At 35.5% G+C, this 23531-nt stretch overlaps 1 protein-coding gene across 6 annotated transcripts in view; it reads left to right on the forward strand.

Moving 5' to 3' along the window:
* The window catches only part of MED13 (mediator complex subunit 13), a 102503-nt gene that overhangs the window by 73982 nt on the left and 4990 nt on the right, over positions 1-23531 (forward strand). For 3 of the 6 annotated variants that reach the window (XR_003133718.3, XM_025440643.3, XM_025440644.3), the window contains exons 17-28: positions 3070-3231; positions 6513-6736; positions 8855-9044; positions 9977-10439; positions 12029-12248; positions 13309-13500; positions 13680-13903; positions 15813-15955; positions 16655-16813; positions 16902-17087; positions 19224-19372; positions 20901-21074. Coding sequence is in view for 3 of the 6 variants with exons in the window: in XM_025440643.3 (XP_025296428.3) it covers positions 3070-3231; positions 6513-6736; positions 8855-9044; positions 9977-10439; positions 12029-12248; positions 13309-13500; positions 13680-13903; positions 15813-15955; positions 16655-16813; positions 16902-17087; positions 19224-19372; positions 20901-21074 (2486 nt within the window). In the remaining 3 variants the exon portion in view is untranslated. Of the gene's footprint in view, positions 1-3069; positions 3232-6512; positions 6737-8854; positions 9045-9976; positions 10440-12028; positions 12249-13308; positions 13501-13679; positions 13904-15812; positions 15956-16654; positions 16814-16901; positions 17088-18874; positions 18970-19223; positions 19373-20900; positions 21075-22534; positions 22610-23531 lie in introns of those variants that run through there. The other 3 variants (XR_003133719.3, XR_007412976.1, XM_025440645.3) reach the window with 3 other exon arrangements.

Here is a 23531-nt window from a genome sequence, read left to right on the forward strand (position 1 = left end):
GAGGGTTCTGCTTTCTCCACATCATTAACACTTGTCATATTGTCTTTTTGATTATAGTCATCATATTGAGTGTGAAGTATCATCTCATTGTAGTTTTGATTTGCATTTCCTTAATGACTTTTCATGTGCTTATTATCCATTTGTATATCTTTGGAGAAATGTCTTTTCAGAGCTTTTGTCGCATTTTTTAATGAGACTTTTGTTTTTATCATTGAATTGTAAGTTCTTTATATGTTCTGGATACAAGTCTCTCATCAGATACATAATTTGCAAATATTTTCTATTCTCTGGGTTGTCTTTTTACTTTCTTGATGGTATCCTTTGAGGCAGAATAGTTTTTAATTTTAATGAACTTCGCATACTTACTTTCTTGTTGCTTGTGCTTTTGGTGTCATATCTAAAAAGGCTTTTCCTAACCCTAAGTCATGAATTATTACTGTGTTTCTTCTAGGAGTTTTATAGTTAGAGCACTTATATTTAGGTATATAATCCATTCCAAACTAATTTTTGTGTTAATAGGTATAAGCTTTTACATGTGGATATCCAACAGTCTTAGAACCATTTGTTAAAAAGATTATCTTCCATTAAATTGTCTTGACACCCTGTCAAAAATAAATTAACCATAAATAAGAGATTTCTGGATGTTCAGTTCTGTTCTACTGATCTATGTGTCTGTCCTTCATGATCACTCTTAAAAATCATTTATAACCTTCTTTTTTTAAAGATTATATTTATTTACTTGACAGAGCATGAGTGAGGGAGATTGGCAGAGAGAAGCAGACTCCCCACTGAGCAGGGAGCCATTCATAGGGCTTGATCCCTGGATCATGACCTTAGCCAAAGGCAGACTCTTAATCAATTGAGCTACCCAGGCATACCCATTTATAATCTTGTTATCATTGTTTCCAATCAGGTTTCAGTTTTAATAGAGACCTAGCACCTGTCATTATATACAGTTATATTTCTTTTCCATGGCACTCTCGCCCACAAGATTATAAAGACCCTTCAAGACGTGAATAAGAATTTATTTACACAGTGTTCCCCACAGCTAGCATAATTCCTGGCCCATGGTAGGTTTTCAATAAAAATGTTTTCTAAGAGAATGAAAAAGTATTTGAGAATCTTTCTGAATTAAAATCGAAATAAAAATTTCTGAGCTAAACCCAGGACAGAATTTCTTAAGATACCTCAGCATATATGTCTTCAAAAGGTTCCCATATGCCTATAATAAACAACCTTATCAATAGCAACTTTTTGTAGATTTCATTTTATGTGAATATTTAGATATGAATACATATAATTGTATTTTATACTATTTGTGTAAACCGTCTTCTATAGACAGTGTTTTTTGTGGGAAGATTTTGATTATGAATTCAGTTTATTTATTTTTTTAAGATTTTATTTACTTATTCATGAGAGAAAGAGGCAGACACACAGGCAGAGGGAGAATCAGGCTCCATGCAGGGAGCCCAACGTGGGACTCAATCCCAGGTCTCCAGGATCACACCCTGGGCTGAACGTGGCGCTAAACTGCTGAGTCACCTGGGCTGCCCAGATAGATAGTTTTGTAACTTACTTTGATTTACCAGTGTGTAAGTCATTAGTCCATTTCTGATAACTCTGTTGTTACTTAAATGACTACATATTCTATTATTTATTATGTATTTTTTTAGGGAGGGGCAGAATGAGAGGGAAAGAGAGAATCTTAAGCAGGCCCCATGCCCAGTGTGGAGCCCAGCATGAGGCTTAATACCACAACCCTGAGATCATGACCTGGGCCGAAATCAAGAGTCAGATGCCCAACCAGCTGAGCCACACAGGCAAACCTACAGTAGTAGTTTATTTAAACATAATAGTTACTAAGCAATATATCTGAAATTAAATTACTTATAATTCTGTACATTATTTAGGTCTAGGGATTGAAAGCCAGAAATAACAAATTAGGCAATGATAATAATTAAAGTTGAATAATTTAATGTACAAGTGCTCAAACATGTTTAATGGTACAACTGAATGAACTGGGGGTGCGGATTAATTATATCAGTAACATTTAGTGATTTTTTTTTTTAAGCCATTTGACATTTAAGAGCAGTATCTTTCATATTCATTTTGATAGTTGGTCAGAAATACAAGTCATAATAATATCTATAAATCTGTAAGTCTAGATATATAAAATATTAATGGATATTATAACACTTTTTATAGTACAAGTAAGTTTGTTACTGTATAAGTTCTGTATTTCAGCATTGTTTACAGTCTGTTTTTCCCAAATTAAACTTTAGTCAATGTAACCAGTCTTATCTATCTGATCATTTTACCATAGTGGTGGTTATTAAAGTACACAGTTTATAACTCATTTCAATATGAGGTAGAGTTCTTTCTGGGAAAATACAGGCACCAAAAACAATAAAAACAAATGCAAAAAAAAGAAATAATTTGATTAATTTATAAATTGAGGCGCCTGGATGGTCCAGTGGTTGAGCGTCTGTCTTTGGCTTAGGTCATGATTCTGGGGCCTGGGATCCAGTCCCACATCAGGCTCCCCATAGGAGTCTGCTTCTCTCTCTGCCTGTGTCTCTGCCTCCCTCTGTGTCTCTCATGAATAAATAAATTTTTAAAAAATTACAGATTGATTAGTGAGCTAATGAATGACTTTTATGGAGAAGAGTTATAGCATTATGTCTGTTCTAGGTAAGTATCTAAAAGAACCTTTTTTTTTTAAGATTTTTTTATTTATTCATTAATGAGAGAGACAGAGAGAGAGAGTGAGGCAGAGACACAGGCAGAGGGAGAAGCAGGCTCCACATAGGGAGCCCGACGCAGGACTCGATCCTGGGACCCCAGGATCAGGCCCTGGGCCGAAGGCTGTGCTAAACCGCTGAGCCACCCAGGCTGCCCCAAAAGAACCATTTCTACAGACTATTTGAAATAGAACTTAATATAGTTCTTTGCACAAGCAAATGCTTAATCTTGATGAAAGTTGAGCTTTCATGTATTTTGTTATGATTAAGTTTTATTTCTTTGTGTTGGCAATCACAATTCTTAGTTGTTTTTTTTTAATGGTTGTAGATGTGAGTATGCAGTGTTCACAGGATATACTTCGAATGCTCCTATTTCTTCAGCCAGTTCTTCAGGATGCTATTCAGAAAAAAAGAACAGTAAGGCCTTGGGGAGTTCAAGGTCCTCTCACTTGGCAACAGTTTCATAAAATGGCTGGCCGAGGCTCTTATGGTAAGTAATTTATATTAATGTGTGTTGACTGATTTTATATCAGCCCTCCATTTTTGTGCCCAACTTGGAATAAGCACATTTGTTTTCCTTAAATATTTTTATGGCATATACTTGACTTAAGACTAGTGTGGTAAATCTTAGCCTTCATTACTTCAGACATTTCCAACATTCACTTTACTAGGCTCTCCTCTTCTTCAGAAAGAACAGCTTCACTTAAATCTATTTTTACAGATTAGACTAATCAATTAAGGTTTTATATGAAGAAGAATCATACTGTCAATTTTTTTAAATGAACACTACTTTCATTGTAAATTATCATTTTACAAAGTTGAATGAAGAATGGGGCAAAAAAGGAGGGGATAATACTAGTGATGAAAGACTGCTAGTTCTTCATTAAAAAAAAGAAAAGGCAGAAATTTGCTGGTTTTAAAAGTAGCAAATGCATGCTCTAATATCACCATAGAGGGGTGCCTGGCTGGCTCAGTTGTTGGAGCATGTGGCCCTTGATCTCAGGGTGTGTGAGTTCAAGCTCCACATTGGGTATAGAGATTACTTAAAATCCTTGGGGCGCTTGGATGGCTCAGTTGGTTAAGCGTCTGTCTTCGGCTCAGGTTATGATCCCAGAGTCCTGGGATGGAAGCTCCATGTTGGGACCCTGCTTCACTCTCCCACTACCCCACCCCCTGCCTGTGCTTACTCTCTCTATAAAATAAAAAGAGCTTTTTAATATAATAAAATCTTTAACTATATCTATTAAGATTTATGGTCATCTATCAAGGCAAAGAACATTCAAAATACTTGAATTATCTTTTGAAGATTGTCTCTGAAAGGTGGAAGTGAAGCTTTTAAGATATATTTGGAATAATAGTTTTTAACATTGAAATCTTTGACTTCCATGCATAGTTTTAGAATGCACTATGTACAGAAGTAGTAGATTTGCTCATATTTTCCTTTTCTTTTTTTAATGGCTAAATAATCATTTAAAAAAAATTGACAATCAGTGAAGAATGCAGGTTAACTATATTTTTACATTTTTTAAAAAACCAAAATAGTGAGACACCTGGGTGGTTCAGTGGTTGGGCGTCTGCCTTCAGCTCAGGGTGTGATCTACCAGTTCTGTGATCGAGTCTGACATCGAGCTCCCTGTGTGGGGCCTGCTTCTCTCTGACTATGTCTCTGCCTCTCTCTGTGTGTCTCTAATGAGTAAAGAAATAAAATATTAAAAAAAAAAAAGTAGTAGACACATACATGCACACTTCTGCCCCTTACTGACCAGTACATATAGATCTACCTTATTTATTTACTTATTTATTTTTAAAGATTTTATTGATTTATTCATGAGAGACACAGAGAGGCAGAGACACAGGCAGAGGGAGAAGCAGGCTCCATGCAGAGACCCCGATGTGGGACTCGATCCCAGGTCTCCAGGATCATGCCTTGGGCTGAAGGCGGCGCTAAAGCACTGAGCCACCAGGTTGGCTGTCCTATCTACCTTTATTTTTAATGGGTTCACATATTTCATCGTTCTTTATGTATGGTGATATTTTACCAATCCATTTACCAGTGTTTATGGACCTATTGTTTCTGTCATCATCATCACAACTGTTTTTCTATATTGCATACATTCCTGGCTTAAAGGATGTATGCTTTTGTTGTGTATTTATTTATTTATTTATTTATTTATTTATTATTTATTTATTTTTTAGTACTGCCAAATTACTCTCTATATAACAGTTTAAACTCCCATCAGCAAAATACCTGTTTCCCCAAACCCTTGCCAGTAGGTGCTGAGTGAATGGGTGAAAATGGTTGTTTTATTATACTTTGAGAAATATAATAGTACAGACTGTAAGAATAGAGTTCCTGGCCTCTAATTCCATATCTATCACTTCTTGTATGATATTGGATAAGTTGCTTAACTTTTTTTTTTTAACTAAAAATTTTTATTAATCCATGAAAGATACAGAGAGAGAGGTAGAGACATAGGCAGAGGGAAAAGCAGGCTCCCCGGGGATCCCGATGTGGGACTCGATCCTAGAACCTGGGATCACAACCTGAGCCAAAGGCAGGTGCTCAGCCACTGAGCCACTCAGGTGTCCCAGTTGCTTAACTTCTTCATTCCTGCTTTCTCATCTCTCAAATGAGATTCATATTAGTATCTGCCTTATATGATTTTTGTGAGGATTAAATGAGTTAATACGTATAAAGATCTTTGAACAGTTCCTAGCACATAGTAAATGTTATGATTGTTCACTATTAAAATTGCTTTCTCTTAAAGAGATTGAGCACTGTTTACGTATCAGATATTTCTGTTTCTGTGAATTTTGTTCATATCTTTTACCCATTTTTCTGTTAGGTTGTTGATCATTTTCTTAGGGATTTATATAAGTCGCCTTTATATGGTAGGGAAATTAACCTTTTTGTCATATGCATTATAAACCTTTCTCCCAATTTGGTGTTAATTATTTGGCTTTTTTATAGTGTTTTTTATGCCAAGTTTTAAAATATATATAGTCAGATTAATCTGCTTTTAAATGAGCATATTTTGCGTTATGCTTAGAAAAGCTTTCTCCAATCCAAATTTATAGAAAATAAAACTCCCCTCCTATGTTTTCTTTTGTACTAAGTTTTTTCATTCAACTTAATTTTTTTTTTTACAGCCATGTAAAGGTATAAGTCATATGTTCCATTAAGACCATTCATTTAGCAGGGCAGCCCCGGTGGCGCAGCAGTTTGGCGCCGCCTGCAGCCTGGGGCGTGATCCTGGAGTCCCGGGATCGAGTCCCACATTGGGCTCCCTGCATGGAGCCTGCTTCTCCCTCTGCCTGTGTCTCTGCCTCTCTCTCTGTGTGTGTCTATGAATAAATAAACAAAATCTTTAAAAAGAAAAGGCCATTTAGCAAATTGCTAACTGTGGAAAAGTCTCAATTATTGATTGGCTTTAGATATTTTTGTCTTTTTTTTTTAATTTAATTTTTTTTAATTTATTTATGATAGTCACACACACACACAGAGAGAGAGAGAGGCAGAGACACAGGCAGAAGGAGAAGCAGGCTCCATGTACCGGGAGCCCGACGTGGGATTCGATCCCGGGTCTTCAGGATCGCGCCCTGGGCCAAAGGCAGGCGCCAAACCTGCTGCGCCACCCAGGGATCCCGATATTTTTGTCTTGAATAAAATATTTTTAATAATAACGATTTCAGTAACTTTGACATTTAAATAAAAGGAAGACCCGTAACTTTTCTTAAATGTTTTTCTTAAAATATGTTTTTCTTATTTAGGAACTGATGAATCCCCTGAACCACTGCCAATCCCTACGTTTTTGTTGGGTTATGATTATGATTTTCTGGTGCTTTCTCCATTTGCACTCCCCTATTGGGAGAGACTTATGCTGGAACCCTATGGATCTCAAAGAGATATAGCCTATGTTGTATTATGTCCAGAAAATGAAGCCTTGTTAAATGGAGCCAAAAGCTTTTTTAGAGACCTCACTGCAATATATGAGGTAGGTGTTTAAAAAGAGGTAGCATTCCTATAATTAAGTCTCTTATGGCATAGGAAAAACAGGGTCACCGGAGGGGAGGACGGTAGGGGGACTGGGTAACTGGGTGATGAACATTAAGGTGGGCATGTGATGTAATGAGCATTGGGTGTTATATAAGACTGATGAACCAATGACCTCTCCCTCTGAAACCAATAAAACATTATGTTAATTAATTGAATTTAAAGAAAATTTTATAAGAGTAGCATTCAGTTGGGAGTCTGCTTTTCCATTCTCCCTCTTCCCCTCCCCCTGGCTCATGCTCACTCACTCTCTTTCTCTCTCTCTTAAATAAATAAATAAAAATATTTAAGATATAAAAAGAGGTAGCTTTTTAAAACTATAATTTGTATGTTTATGTATGAAATATACTGGAAAGTTGAATTGATTGGGATGGGTAATAATGATGTGAAACTGGTTGTGTAGTTCTCATGCTAGCCAGTGGTGTTCTTCACAGCATTTGACCCGAACTGTTCATTAGGTGTGTGTGCCATGGTTCACAGTAGAAATTGCTATATTGAGGAAAAACCATTGAGGGCATATATATGCCACTTAGGATCTTTTTTTTTTTTTTTTAAACATCTTTTTTTTTTTGAAACGAAGAGTTGCATTGTTGAATAGCCAGGAAGAAAATTACACTTACAGAAATTCTAGTTCTGATTGTCTAGGGCCTCAGGTACTGACAATAGGCCTTGCTTTCATAAAGTAAGCCTGTGTTAGATTTCTCTGTGATCTGTATCATTTCTGAAATTCTTGATTGTTCTTTTTAATTCTTGACTGATCTTATAATTTTCATGTTGTGTCCATCACTGAGTGCAGTGATTACAGATTTTAAGTGGTACAGGACATCAAGTCTTAATTATACTTCCTTTCCCCATAAATGCTTAGAAATCAGTCTTTAAAATTTAATTTCTTCTATAGTCTGAGTTGTTAGTTTGTGCTAGTTTAGTTCCTAATAAGTGTTCCACTTAATTACAAGGTATCTGTAGTGTATTTTGTAGAAAGAAGTATTTTCCAAAGAGTGTTACTTGGAACATTGGTTCTGCAAAATCTTTCTGGAAAAAATTCCATAATTAATCAGATTTGGGGGAAATATTATGTATTATATTACTTTTTAAGAGATTTTCTATTCATACTAGTTTATTAAAACCTTTGAAAGTTTGTTGTTTTCTTTTTTAAGCCTTTGAAAATCTTAACAGTAAAGAAATCCTCTGTCCAGGGATGCCTGGCTGGCTCAGTCAGTGGAATGTCTCACTCTTGATCTCAAGATTGTGAGTTCGGGCCCCCACATTATGTGTGGAATGTACTTTAAAAAAAAAAAAATCCTCTGTCTAAATTTTTTAAATTTAGTGTTAGAAACTTGATATTGGGCTTCTTGTAACAAACATCAGTGGCCCACAGAATTGGAGGGAGAGCTGGCAATTACATAATATATTTATATACCAATTTTTATTTTGACTTGATTTGGATGTATGTACGTATTTATGTTCACTTATATCTGTATTCTTCAAGTCTTCATTATTCAAACCACATGGTTCTTAACCTGGATGTTTTATTTCATTAGTGATAGTTTAATTTTGAAAAAAAATTTAATGGATTTCTAATGTAAAAAGAAAAAGATAGGGAGCCTGGGTGCCTCAGCAGTTGAGCATCTGCCTTCAGCCCAGGGCGCGATCCTGGAGTCCTGGCATCAAGTCCCACATCGGGCTCCCTGCATGGAGCCTGCTTCTCTTGTGCCTATGTCTCTGCCTCTCTCTCTGTGTCTCATGAATAAATCAATAAAATCTTAAAAAAAAAAAAAAAAGGAAAAAGATGTACCTTTTCATTTGATATTTTTATCCCAAATATTAATAATAAATTATAAATCTTAATTTAAATAACTTAAATGCTTAGGGCACCTGGCTGGCTCAGTTGGTAGAACGTGCAACTCTTGATCTCAGGGTTGTGAGTTCAGCCCATGTTGGATTTAGAAATTACTTAGAAATATATCTTTTAAAAAAATAACTAAAATGCTTTATTTTATAGTGTATACTCAAATACTATAATAAAATCACTAATTCTGCTTTCTATGTATATCTGTAGTCCTGTCGATTAGGTCAACATAGACCTATTTCTCGACTGTTGACAGATGGAATCATGAGAGTTGGATCTACTGCATCAAAGAAACTATCAGAAAAGTTGGTAGCCGAATGGTTTTCTCAGGCAGCTGATGGTAACAATGAAGCATTTTCTAAACTCAAGCTTTATGCACAAGTCTGCAGATATGACCTAGGTATTAAATTTGTATTTCTTTTATAAGACCAATGGTAGCAAAGTATAGCTCAAGGTATCTGTTGTTTTTGTAAATAAAACTTTACTGGAACCCAGCCCTGTTCATATATTTCTTACTGTCTGTTGCTGCTTTTGTGCTACAATATCAGAACAATCGTTGAGACAGAGATGATGTGGCCCAGAAAACCCAAAATATTTACTGACTCTCAACAGAAAAAGTTTGCTGATCCCTAAAATAGGAATCCCATCAGATAAGAAATTTGGGGTATAAAAAATTGGCTTTGCTTCTGTAGGATCTGATGAATTTGTGTTTTTATTTAAGCTTATTAACATTAAGATTCTTGAATTATTAATAGTTCAGAGATGAAATAACTTGTAGTTACCTCTCTGTAATACCAAGAAACAGTTCTTTGTTGGAACTAAGAAAATGATTATTTTAGACTTGCTTTTAACACCCTTGAATTAACACTGGATTAATTATCAATGGACTTCAGACTTAATCCAAAGAAACACAGAACCAAAATATTGACCCTCATTAGGCATCCCTATAATAAACCCATGGTAGCATTTTCCATTTTATATCTAGTTAGCTCTTAGTTTAATCAGGATTTATTCAATTTACGATTTAGGAACCGTTTCAGTGGTTTGATGAAAATTTTCTAGATATTATTTTCATTTAATTAATTATGTCTAGTAAATGTAATTTTGTTATGCTTCCATGGGAACCATTTATTTTTTATGAGAATGCTGGTTTATTTTTTCAATTCCATTTCTTCAGTTCTGGGGGGAAATGAAAAGCTTGTATCTACTACAACTGTTAGCATGCAACTAATTACAAAAAGCATCAACTACATCGTTATTCACACAGTAGGATAAAAAAAAGAGCCAATCAGTGAAATAATTAAATATCCTGCCTGTTTTTATTATCTTTAGGTCCTTATCTTGCTTCCCAGCCTTTGGACAGCTCTCTACTTTCCCAGCCAAATTTAGTTGCCCCTGCAAGTCAGTCTTTGATTACTTCACCTCAGATGACAAATACTGGAAATGCTAATACTCCATCTGCCACCCTAGCATCTGCAGCAAGCAGTACTATAACAGTGACTTCAGGTGTTGCCATGTCTTCTTCAGTTGCCACAGCTAATTCAACTTTGACCACAACTTCAACTTCATCTTCATCATCCTCCAACTTGAATAGTGGAGTATCATCAAATAAACTACCCTCATTTCCACCCTTTGGCAGTATGAACAGTAGTGCTACAGGATCCATGTCTACACAAGGGAATACAGTTCAAAATGGCCAGCTAGGAGGGCAACAGTCATCAGCTCTACAAACAGCTGGGATTTCTGGAGAATCATCTTCACTTCCTGCTCAACCTCATCCTGACGTGTCTGAAAGGTACCTTTGAATATACTATTCTTTGCAGAAGATAATCCTTGTGAATGAACACAGAGAGGTTTTTGGTCTTATCCTTGAAATTGTAGTTTTTGTAATGTTGATTATCTTTAAAATTTTAGTGCAGACTCTTCATAAAGTCTTTAACATAGAATCCTAAAATCTCAGTGTGACAATTAAGACCTTGAAAACCATGTAGTTCAACTATCCTGTGATGTTTGAATCTTTTCTATGACATAACTGTTAAGTAGTTTTGTCTTTTGCAAATCACTCCAACGATTTAGAAGTCACTATTGAACCAGTCTTTTCAGATCTTATTAGGAACCATACTGAGATTTGACTCTTCAGCTCTGTCATTTACTGGCTATGTGACTTTAGGAAAATTGTCTGACTTTTCTGAGCATGTTATCTATAAAATGGGAGCAGTAGGATATAATGTACACTAAGTGCTTTATGCAGTGCTTCCAAACACATGAGTTATATATAATGACAGCAATGATGACTGCAGCTCTGTTCCTTTGAAGGTATTGAGTGAGCTTCTCTTTTGATTTATTGGTTAGGTTAGCATGAGCTTGTTTATATCTTTCAGCTACCCAGATGCATTTTGCTCAAAGTTAAACTCATTTTATGTGAGTAAAAACAAACTATTATTTACCCTGATTGATCCATTCATCTTGAACATCTAAGTAGATTTGAGGTTTTAAAAAAATTGTATCACCGGGACGCCTGGGTGGCTCAGCGGTTAAATGTGTTTGCCTTTGACTCCGGGCGTGATCCTGGGGTCCGAAGATCGAGTCCCACATCGGGTTCCCTGCATGGAGCCTGCTTCTCCCTCTACCTGTGTTTCTGCCTCTCTCTCTCTCTCTGTCTCTCTCATGAATAAATAAATAAAACCTTTAAAAAAAATTGTATCACCATCAAAGAATGAAGCTTGTGCACTATTAAAAGTTATGAACCGCGAAATGAATAGGTATAGGCTAAAAATGTAGTAGAACATTGACTAAGGGGCAGCCGGGTGGCTCAGCAGTTTAGTGCCGCCTTCAGCCCAAGGCCTGATCCTGGAGACCCAGGATTGAGTCTGTCAGGCTCCCTGCATGGAGCCTGCTTCTCCCTCTACCTGTGTCTCTGCTTCTCTCTCTTTCTCTCTGTCTCTCTCATGAATAAATAAATAAAATCTTTAAAAAAAAAAAAAAAAACATTAAGCCTGAAAACGTGTTATCTTTCTGGTTTAGCTGTGCTTTGTGATTTTTAGCAGCTCAATTAACTATCTTTGTTTTAGTTTATGACTTAAGCACTATGCTCTCTAGTGTTTCTGGATATTCTGTGGTTTTAAAAATTCTATTCCCTTTTTTAATGCAAGACCTCTTAATGTAAGGGTGTTTGTATACCATTAAAATGTGTGTATAATGTTTACTCTCCTCTTTGAAGAGAAAGAGATGCCCCTTAACTTTTAGAGAACCTCTCTTGACACCCCACACCAGAAAAAGGGGAGAGGTTTTCTAAGAACTTGCTTTGTGAAAGGTACCATACCTCAAAAAAGGTATGGTACAACATTTTTTCCCCTAACTGTATATTTCTATCTTAAATTTTAGCACGATGGATCGGGATAAAGTGGGTATCCCCACAGATGGTGATTCACATGCAATCACTTATCCACCTGCAATTGTTGTTTATATAATTGATCCTTTTACCTATGAAAATAAAGATGAGAGCACTAATTCTTCTAATGTATGGACTTTGGGGCTACTTCGATGCTTTCTGGAAATGGTCCAGACTCTTCCTCCTCATATTAAGAGTACTGTTTCTGTGCAGGTAAGAATGATAACTTTTGCAAGTTAAATTTACATAAAACAGTCTGATGTAGACAGAAGTTTCAAAAATCTACAAGTTTATTTTCTTTAAAGCCAGATTCTTATTATATTTTACATTTTACTTTTAAGTGATATTATAATAGAACTGTTAGGGATTTTATAAAAGGTAAACTTTATTATCATACCACAATAATAGTGGAGAATTAAAAGACTGCATTTAAGTACATTATGTATTCCTTGTGCTATTTTTATGAGCCAGTTTTTAAATTCATAAACTTAAATAGAAGACTAGAGCATGGATCTTTATAAAATATAGTTCTAAATAAGATAGATTACAAGTAAAAATAGAAATTAATGATATTAGAGGTGCCTGGGTAGCTCAGTTGGTTAAGCATCTGAATCTTGATCTTAGCTCAGGTATTGATCTCAGGGTCATGAGTTCAAGCCCTGCTTTGGGCTCCACACTGGGCATAGAGCCTACATTTTAAAGGGGATGGGGGCCTAGGGCTCAGTTGGTTAAGTGCCTGACTCTTGATTTCAGCTCAGGTTATGATCTCAGGGTCCTGGGGTTGGGCCCCATGTTGGGCTCCATGCTCAGCGGGGAATCTTCTTGATCAAGAAGATTGAATCTTGAATCTTCTTGATCTCTTGATCTCTCTAAGATCAAGAGTCTCTTTCAGTCTCCCTTTGCCCCTCCCCCTGCTTGCACTTGCACTCTTGCTCTCTCTCAAAGTAAATAACTCTTAAAAAAATAAAAAAATTTTTAAAAAGAAAATGATACTAACTTGTTTGCAGAGATTTTTTCTTTATAGACTATAATAGGACTAATCAATGGCAATATTTATGTAACTGCTGTGTAAACATTTTAAAGGTTTTTACATAACCTGTTAGTAAAATTGATTCTTTAAAAACTTACATAATAAGAAAATATAATTCTTTAGAATATAATTTTATTAATTTTTAAGTTTTCTAGTAAATGTTTTTAGAGTTTTAGACCTACGATTCTTTTTATTTTTATTTTTGGATGTTTAACCTTTATAATATTTGCCTATAATTTTTAGATTGTTCCTTGTCAGTACCTGTTGCAACCTGTGAAACACGAAGATAGACAAATCTATACCCAGCATTTAAAATCCCTGGCTTTTTCGGCCTTTACCCAGTGTCGGCGACCACTTCCAACATCAACCAATGTGAAAACATTGACTGGCTTTGGTCCAGGTTTAGCCATGGAAACTGCTCTTAAAAGTCCTGATGTAAGTATGTTTTCTATGACCAAAGTTAGTGAATGACTAAACATTTTTTTATTTTATACAAAACTAAGTGCAATTCTCTGTTTAATTCTCACTTTCTAATTATAATTGGGTGGAGATTTTCAATAAAGATTTTTCTATGATTGTATAGTACCATAGTACCTTGATTTTTTATTTTACAGAGACCAGAGTGTATTCGACTTTATACACCTCCTTTTATTCTGGCTCCAGTGAAGGATAAACAGACAGAGCTAGGAGAAACATTTGGAGAAGCTGGACAGAAATACAATGTTCTTTTCGTGGGCTACTGTTTATCACATGATCAAAGATGGATTCTTGCATCTTGCACAGATCTATATGGAGAACTTTTAGAAACTTGTATCATTAACATCGATGTCCCAAATAGGTACTTGTGTTTCCTTAAGTGTATCATTATATCATCCATTTAAAAAATGAATAGAAAAACTGTTTGGAAGGTTACGTACATTGGGTTTTGGGATTGTGGGTGCTTTTCACTTTTTTGGGTAGTGAATATATTGTATAATTAGAATTAGAAATAATTTTGATTGATCTCTGTTACACAGACAAAAGAGATTAAGGTCCCTAAATTCTATATAATAAAACTTGAGGCAATGATTTCAGCCTAAGAAATTTTAAAGAATGGAATGAGAGAGCCCTTTGTAATTAAAAAATCTAGTAGAGTATTCTATAACATTTAACTTCTCAAGTACCATCTAAAATATAGTCCCTAATTAACTGAGTTTACTTCTTTACTAAAATTGTTGACTGAAAATTTTACCTTTTAAATGGAATGTCTTCTGAAAATGGTGGCCTAATTATTAGAATTCTTCTTTGTAGTAATTAGGTATCATGCCCAGTTTTTTATGAAGGCTAATAAATCACAACAGGTAAGCCTCATATTAAGTTATAACCTAATAGACACTTTTAGTAACATGTTTCAAGGCTAGTGAACATGGCCTAAGATTAGAACCTGAAAGGCAAGTCCATGAAGTAATTTTCCATTTTGAGGTTTGGCTCTGTCCTTTATTTTTTTTATTATATAAAGGTCAGTTTCTTTAGTTCAGAAATTGAATATATGCAGAAATGTTTAATGAATATTTGGTTATAGTGGTGCTAAAGAAGCGAAATATAGAAACATTAATTTTATTTTATTGGTTATAAAGATTTATTGACCATTTTTAATATACCTTATTTCCTTGACACAATTTTGATTTTTTAAAAAATGGTCATTGAGTGAGCTTTGGGAATAGTATGCTTATCTGAGAAAGAATAGGGAAAGAATTACCTTTCAACACAAAGATGATATTGCCATTTTACTGAAAGTAGAAGTAAGATAATGGTTAAAAGGTCCAATTCTATAGAGTTGAGACCTGGGTTCGAATCCCAACTCTGCTACTTACTGGGTATGTGATCTTGAGAAAATTACTTTAGCCAACTGAGCTTCAGCTTACTTCTCTGTAAAGTTGGGAAAATAACTGCTTCATACAGTTTGTTACATTGAAAATGAGGTATTATGTAAATTGGGCATAATGCTTGCAGTGTATTAAGTACTCAGTAAATCATAGCTACCATTTGCTCAGCCACAGAGTGCTTATGTTATGTACTTGCTTAGTAAAGGACATGCATGCAGAAAACACAACAGTATTGTTTGGCCTGAGAAGTGTAGTGTGTTTGTTTGTTTGTTTTTCAATATTTGCTTATTTGAGAGAGAACGGCACACAGAGGGAGAGCGAGAAGCAGACTCCCCACTGAGCAGAGAGCCTGACGTGGGGCTCAAGCCCAAGATCCTGAGATCATGACCTGAGCCGAAGGCAGGCACTTAACTAACTGAGCCACGCATGTGCCCCTGTTTGATATTTTTTAACTTAAAGTATGGAGCAGGGGTTGGCACACCACAACCAGTGGGCCAAATCTGACTATACACATTTGTTTTAAGTGTCACCTATGGCTACTTTCATATTGTAGCAGCAGAATTATTGTTGCATCAGAATATTGATGGCCTACAAAGCTTAATATATTGGCCTTTTAAAGAAAAAATTTGTCATTTTCTGGTGTAGAACAGTGTTTCTGATGAATTTTGGTGGTTCATGGACAGTTTTTCATTTTAAGTAATCTGCTTTAATGTGTTATATGAAAAGCACAAAGCAGCATGGCAAACCTATGACTTTATGTATATCTTTGGTTAGGACTTAATGTAAAATTAAAGGACTAGTTTTTCACAAATTTGAGGTCTTTTAAAATGTTGTCATATGAATTTTAGAAATATTTAATTGTTTCTTTATTCTGTACAACAGGGCTCGCCGGAAAAAAGGATCTGCTAGGAGGTTTGGTCTACAGAAACTTTGGGAGTGGTGCTTAGGACTTGTACAAATGAGTTCATTACCATGGAGGGTTGTAATTGGCCGTTTAGGAAGGATTGGTCATGGAGAATTGAAAGGTAAAATTGTGCTTTGATTGTTAAGAACTTAAATTTCCGTTTTATGTTAATTAATATACTGTGAAACCACATCTAGGTGTATGTACTGAATAAAATGCAGAGATTATAAAAACTAATTTTTCTGCCTTCAAAGAGGAATCACATATGTCTAGGTCACAATTGGCCTAATTCCAATTTTAAAAGGACATTTTTCTATATTTTGACTTTAATACCAGTGTTCTTACTATTAATTATTTTTTGTCTTCCATTTTTTCCTCTTTCTGCTTATTATTCAGCTCATCCCCTGTTTAGCAGGTACTAATTAATGTTGACATACATTAAAGTTAGGGAGATAAAGGATGTTGTGTAACATCCGCAATAAGAGATTTTTGGCTTGGGATGCCTGGGTGGCTCAGCGGTTGGGCGTCTGCCTTCGACCAGGGAGTGATCCTGGAGTTCTGGGATCGAGTCCCACGTCGGGCTCCCTGCATGGAGCCTGCTTCTCTCTCTGCCTGTGTCTCTGCCTCTCTCTCTGTGTGTGTGTCTCATGAATAAATAAATAAAATCTTTTTTAAAAAGAGATATTTCGGCTTATTAAAATGGACTTCTATTTGCGGAATTCACTAATTTTAAAACTATTATGTTTTAACTTTGGTTAACAATGCTTTTACTTTGTGGGGTTTTTTTTTGTTTGTTTGTTTTAACTATTGTTACCCACAGATTGGAGCAGTTTGCTGAGTCGTCGAAACTTGCAGTCTCTAAGTAAAAGGCTCAAAGACATGTGTAGAATGTGTGGTATATCTGCTGCAGACTCTCCCAGCATTCTCAGTGCTTGCTTGGTAGCAATGGAACCCCAAGGCTCTTTTGTTATTATGCCAGGTTAGCTATCCTTAGTTTATATCAGATTTACTTCTTCATGCACTTGTGGTTCTTAGTATTATATGAGATTGATTCTCTTTATTTTCAGATTCTGTATCAACTGGTTCTGTATTTGGAAGAAGCACCACCCTAAACATGCAGACATCTCAGCTAAATACCCCACAAGATACATCATGTACTCATATACTTGTGTTCCCTACTTCTGCTTCTGTGCAAGTAGCTTCAGCTACTTACACCACTGAAAATTTGGACTTAGCTTTTAATCCCAACAATGGTAGGTGAATTGTTCTTTAAAGGTTTGCAAATACTAAGTAAGTCTTGATGATTGTGGCTGATTTTAGGCTGAAGAGTGCTTCCCCAAACCTATCTGTATCCAGTAAATGTTTCTGAAACCTATGAATGTTAACCTTAGTTGACCAAAGACTTTGCATATGTGACTACGTTAAAGATCATGAGTTGGAGAGGTTATCCTGGGTTAGGCAGATGGGTCCTAAAAGTAATCACGTGTGTCCTTATAAGAGGGAGGCAGAGGGAAATTTGATAATGTATGCACAAAAGAGGAGAAGGTCATGTGATGGAAACAGAGGGAAGGAAAGTCAGAAATGGTGTTATGCTGCTGACTTTGAAGGTGGAAGAAGGGGCCATGAACCAAGGGATGCAAGGAATGTAGTTCTAGATTCTGGAAAAGAGAAGAAAACAGATTTACCACAGAACCTCCAGAAAGAGCATAGGCCTCTGGTGCCTGATTTTGACCTAATGACCAGTAGTTTGATTTCAGCCCAGTAAAATTGATTTTGGACTTCTGGCCCCCAGAACTATAGAGAATGAAGGTGTGTTGTTTTAAGTCAACAAGATTGTGGTAATTGACTAAAGAGGCAGTAGGAAACTAATACAGTCATTATTCTACCTTACTGATATTGGAACTGATATTTATCTCGTAAATATTTACTTATTTTAAAAGGCAACATTTATCATAAAATGCATAGGTTTTTTTGCCTGTGCTGCTACTTGTACATAGACCATAGACTTTGCAGCACATTTTATATTCCTTCTAAATTGATTTGTCAAGGGCAGCCCCAGTGGCACAGTGGTTTAGCGCCACCTGCAGCCTGGGGTGTGATCCTGGAGATACAGGATCGAGTCCCACATCGGGCTCCCTGCATGGGGCCTGCTTCTCCCTCTGCTCTCTCTCTCTCTCTCTCTCTCTCTCTTTCTCTCTTCCCCCCTGCCCCGTGTGTCTCTATGAATAAATAAAATCTTTAAAAAAATAAAATAAATTGATTTGTCTAAATAATTTATATAAACTGCCATGCTAGAGAATAACGCCGGTAGATAAATTTATAGATTACAATTTAGTAGAAGAGAATAAGTGATACTCCATTTAGAAAATTGCACATTTCTAAAGTCACAAGTAATGGGCGCCTGGGTTGCTCAGTGAGTTGAGTGTCCTGCTCCTGATTTCGGCTTAGGTCCTGATCTCAGTGTCTTGGGATTAAGCGCCATGTCAGGCTCTGCGCTCAGCGTGGAGTCTGCTAGGGTTTCTCTTCCTTTGCTCAGATTTCCCGTGTGTGCGCTAGCGCATGCTTTCTCTCTCTGAAATAAAATCTTAAAAAAAACAAAGTCACAAGGAATATATATTATTTTTTTCTTTCAGTGTGTTATATGGTAACTTGAATATTTTACATAATAATAGAGTATTAATTGTGCATAGTCCCATTTTAAATACATTTTCATTTCTAGCTTATACCATGTTTTGTATTAGTTTCCTATTGCTGCTATAGCAAACTAACACATGCTTAGTAGCTTTAAACAACACACGTTTATTGCCTTACAGTTCTGGAGGTCAGGAGTTTAAAATCATTCTTAACTGGGCTATAGTCAATGTGTCTGCAGGGTTGGTTCTCTCTGGAAGCTCTAAGGAAGAACTGTTTCTTTGCTAGCTTTGCTAGCTTCTAGAGACCACCTCTTGCTCATGGCCCCTTCTACCATCTTCAGCAGCAGAGGTATAGCATCATCACCTCACCATCACTGACTCTAACACTACTGCCTCCCTCTTATTAGGACCCCTGTGATTACATTGGACCCACCTGGATAATCCAGAATAACCTCCCCATCTCAAGATCCTTAGCTTGATCACATCTGCAAAGTTCTTTATGGTAACATATTCACACATTCCTGGGATTAGGATGTGGACATCTTGGGGGGAGGGCATTATTCAGACTACCACATGTTTATGTGTATAATTATTTATATGGCTCCTAGAACAATACCTGGCAGATGGTAGACATTCAGTAGATGTTAATTAAATTAACCCATTTTGGTTGAAATTCATTAATTTATTTTAACCCTCTCCTCTAAATGACCGTGGGATGTGAAAAATAGAGTATTTATTTTTCCTTTTCCTGTATAGATGGAGCAGATGGAATGGGTATCTTTGATTTGTTAGACACCGGAGATGATCTTGACCCTGATATTATTAATATTCTTCCTGCATCTCCAACGGGGTCTCCCGTACATTCTCCAGGATCTCATTACCCCCATGGAGGTGATGCTGGCAAGGTAACCCTGTTATAAAAGCTTAGTTAATCTAAACGTTGTTCATTAACTTCGTGTAATGGATAGAGAAATGAAATACTGTTTTTTCCTTGGAAATGAGCAAGAAGTGAGATTAATGGTGCATTCTTGCACATCTGTCTTACAGATGTTAGTATTTTGAATTATGCATTATAAAGAGGGTCTCTAAGTTTCTACTGTCCTTGACTTGCTGTTTTCTAGATTACTTGGCTTTAGTCCTCCTTTTGTAGTTTTCCTGCCACTTTACTGTAGCTTCTGATCAGGTATAGGATCAGATTATCTGAGAATTAGTGTATGCTCTAAGAGCTGCCATTCATTATCAGAGTTGTGAGGAGGAACACAATAGAAATACTGATTTTTCTCATAAGAACAGAAGAAATGCTGACCACTTTCCTTCCCTCTGTCTTAATTTTTAGTATTTGGGAAGCAGGCTGTCTTGTCCTTCTATTTGAACTCAAAACTAACTGGGCTTGATTTGAATTACATCTTTATTTGGGTGAAACTATATATAGTGATTATTTGATTGTTATAGCATGCATATGTTTAGAAGCCTGTCTTTAAAATAAGGGAGGATCTTTGTCCAGTTTTACCTTGTATCCTTTTCTTCCTTTTTTTTTTTTAACTGAAATGAAGTGAAATTATTGGGGTACCTAGCTGGCTCAGTCAGTAAAGTATGCAACTCTTGATTTCGGGGTTTTAAGTTTGAGTTCCACATTGGGTGTAGAGATTACATAAAAATAAAAAAATCTTGGAAAATTAGATTATTGAAAAGCTATATATATGCACCACTAATCTCACTACTTTAATAAAACCATTTTTACTTTTAGCAAATTACCTTCCTTTCACGTATATTTATATTGCAGCTCTCAATATGTATAAATAAGTATAATCAGCTTTTTAATGTTGTTTTCCCATAATTTGTTATGTCCCAAAATATTGGACCTTTAAATATTTTATTTTTATCTGTTATAGGTAATGTTGCAATGAACTTTTCCATGCATATCATTTTGCTTCTTTTTATCTATTTCCTTAACATAAATACCAAGAACTACATGGACTAATCTAAAGGATATGAGCATCACTTACTAGATGTCCCTTCACATTGCCATAATGCTTTCCAAACGCTAATAACTACATTTTATAGTATTAGATGAACAAAGTGAAATTTAAATTATCTTTTGGATTGAGGTGTGGTGGTCAGGAATTAGTTGAGGGAGTATTAGGAAATAAGTTGAAATTTCATTAAACATTTGGTTGGAACACACTGAACATGACTCAGCATAATACTACCAACTTGTTAAACAGTTGGTATGTTAATTTCCTCATACAACCCTTAAAACTCTTTTAATATTGTTACTAATTATGGTCTTACTAAGTACATAGCAATTGATTTTTTCAGTATCCTTTAATATTTTTTTAAATTGATAAAAAGAGATTGGTTGCCATAAACCATTCTGTGTATCGAGTGCCTAGGTATATCAAATGAACTAACACACTTTTAATTCTATTTAAGGGTCAGGGTACTGATCGGCTACTTTCAACAGAATCTCATGATGAAGTAACTAATATTCTTCAGCAACCATTGGCCCTCGGTTACTTTGTATCAACTGCCAAAGCGGGTCCGTTACCTGACTGGTTCTGGTCAGCATGTCCTCAAGCACAATATCAGTGTCCCCTTTTTCTTAAGGTATTTCCATTTCTATGCCAGTTCCTAAATAATGCTAATTGATGCTTAATTCCTAAGAAATATCGAGAAGTGTCTAAGGTCTTATTAAATGCACTGTGAAATATGACAAAGTCACAAAGAAGTTCTCTAATTACAAAACAGCTCTACTTTTTAAATTGATACTAAGTTTGGACATATTTCTGGGACATTTGTTCTTATTATTTGCAGCTGCACATATGGAAATTTAGCGCTGGGTGAAACTTGTATTACTTTTAATCTAACCTTTTTCATTTTCTAGGTGAGCATGTTAAAGTTCAGAAAAACTCATTTTTCCAAAGTCATAAATGGGTAGTAGACTCAGGACTGCAGTCTGGATCCTTTCATGATTGTGCTGTTCTTTGAATTACATCCTACTGCTATTATGTCACAGTATTTTGGGTTTAAAGGATTCATAGTTTTGTAAGAATATTTGATAATAGGTCCATTTACTACCTCCTTAAATTTTTTTTCTAGCTTTGTGTAAATTGCTGTGTAAAACTATTAAGTGGTTTTCAAGTACTGAGATTCTCAGATCCATAGTGACTTATTTATCAAAACAAGTTCATTAGCAAGTGACATATCAAGGTTGAAATACATTATAAAATCGTAAAATGAAATGTGAAAGTCCTATCCAGAGTTTGTTAGTTTGTTACTGCTGCTTCTTACTACTATTCCAAAATAGGAAATTCAGATCTGATTCATTTATTTTTATATATACGCACAGAAGTTGACTATTGTATTCCAGAAGTCAGGGTAACCTAACTTCTTGCCAACTGATTTTTACTATAGGGTAAAGTCGGATACTGTGGTTTAGTTTCTTGGGGTTATATTTTCGTGGGTACTTGAACCAATAGGCTTGCTCTCTTTTAAGCCTGTTGCTATTAAATCTTGATACCCTTAGCCCACATATCATTGAGTCAGTGACATTTGAGACTAAGCATTGAACTTCTGTAGCACATTCATAAAGAATACAACAGCTGTTGATCTGAATTGACTATTGATGTGATAATATATTAGGAAGTGTCAGCCAAGGTAATAAAGTTTTATCATAAGATTTTTCTTCCCCTTCCAATATATGTACAGTGGTCTATACAGACCTCATTACAAGAACATATTCCCAAGTGTGTTTCTGCAAAATAGTAGTCCTTGGTGTTTCTACAAAACAAAGGGTTCTTTGGTCCTTTGGGAAGTGTTGCACATGCTTTCTACCCCCTTTTGTTGTTAAAATACATGTATGCACATTAAAGCCTCTGAAAAACAGCAGCAAATACCATTGTATACCTATTTCCCAAACTTACTTTAATACACAAGAAAGCGATTGTGTAACACCAATTAATAGTTCATGACCTTAGTGTTTCACGGAACATTTTTTTAGGAAACACCACTTTACAAAAAGTCCAAGGGACTATCCAGATTCTTTTCTACTCAATATTTATTTGCAGAGAGGATAGTGTAAAGTGGGCATTCACCCTCAGATACAGTGTAACAAGATTAGGACTTCTGGTCTGAATTACCAGGTAAGGCATAATTTACCATAATTTTGTTCACCTTTTGTTTTCATACATTCCATCTTATTTCCTACACCATAGGCAAAAATACCACCTGATGTGTTTCTGTTTACTTGGAAAAATAATAGATTTTTACCTAGATGATTAAAAGATCTTTTTATCATAGAAATTAAATGGTGATTTCTGGTCCTGACTATATTCATTTAATTTGTAGTGATCTGCCGAGACTTTTGCTTATAACTTATAAATTAAGAGTTTATGGGCAGTTAAAAAATATATATCTTTGATTATATCCTTGAATATATAACACAAGAATTTATATACATGTTACAGTTGTAGAGGAGAGATCACCTAAATATAAAATAGTACCTTTTACAGTATATGGAATGAGATCTGCTAAGAGTTTCTCCATCTCTCATAGTTTTTTTTAGCACTTTATATATAATGACTCCGTAAACAAAAAATGATTCACTTTAATTGAAATTCCTTTCTTCCACTCTTCATTGTCATACCAGAATGGGTGTGGCAGTTGTCACTAAGCCTCCATTATGAAATTGCATGGGCAAAAGAAGGCACTCTATGCACTGCATTAGAGTCCTCACCGTTCCACCACAGGTAGCTTTAAAATGTATAGCTTTTGTAAGCATTATATTTGCATATGCTTACTCCTGTTACATTTTTCAGTGCTAGACCTATGTGGATGTGCATAGTCTAAAGTTGTGTAACCTGTAGACAGACTCTTGAGGTTTATCAGCTTAGTGCTTCCTTAAACATTGACACATCTAGGCATGTTACACTGAAAAAGTAGATAACTTTAAATGACTTTTATGTAAATTCTTTTAGGATTATTATGTGATCTTAAAAATAGAGCTAAAGAAAATAAAGTAAGATTGAATATAAGCTATGCACTTGAAAATTACTTCTGTAAGCA

Source organism: Canis lupus, chromosome 9 (genome assembly GCF_003254725.2).
Source record: "Canis lupus dingo isolate Sandy chromosome 9, ASM325472v2, whole genome shotgun sequence".
NCBI lineage: Eukaryota > Metazoa > Chordata > Mammalia > Carnivora > Canidae > Canis > Canis lupus.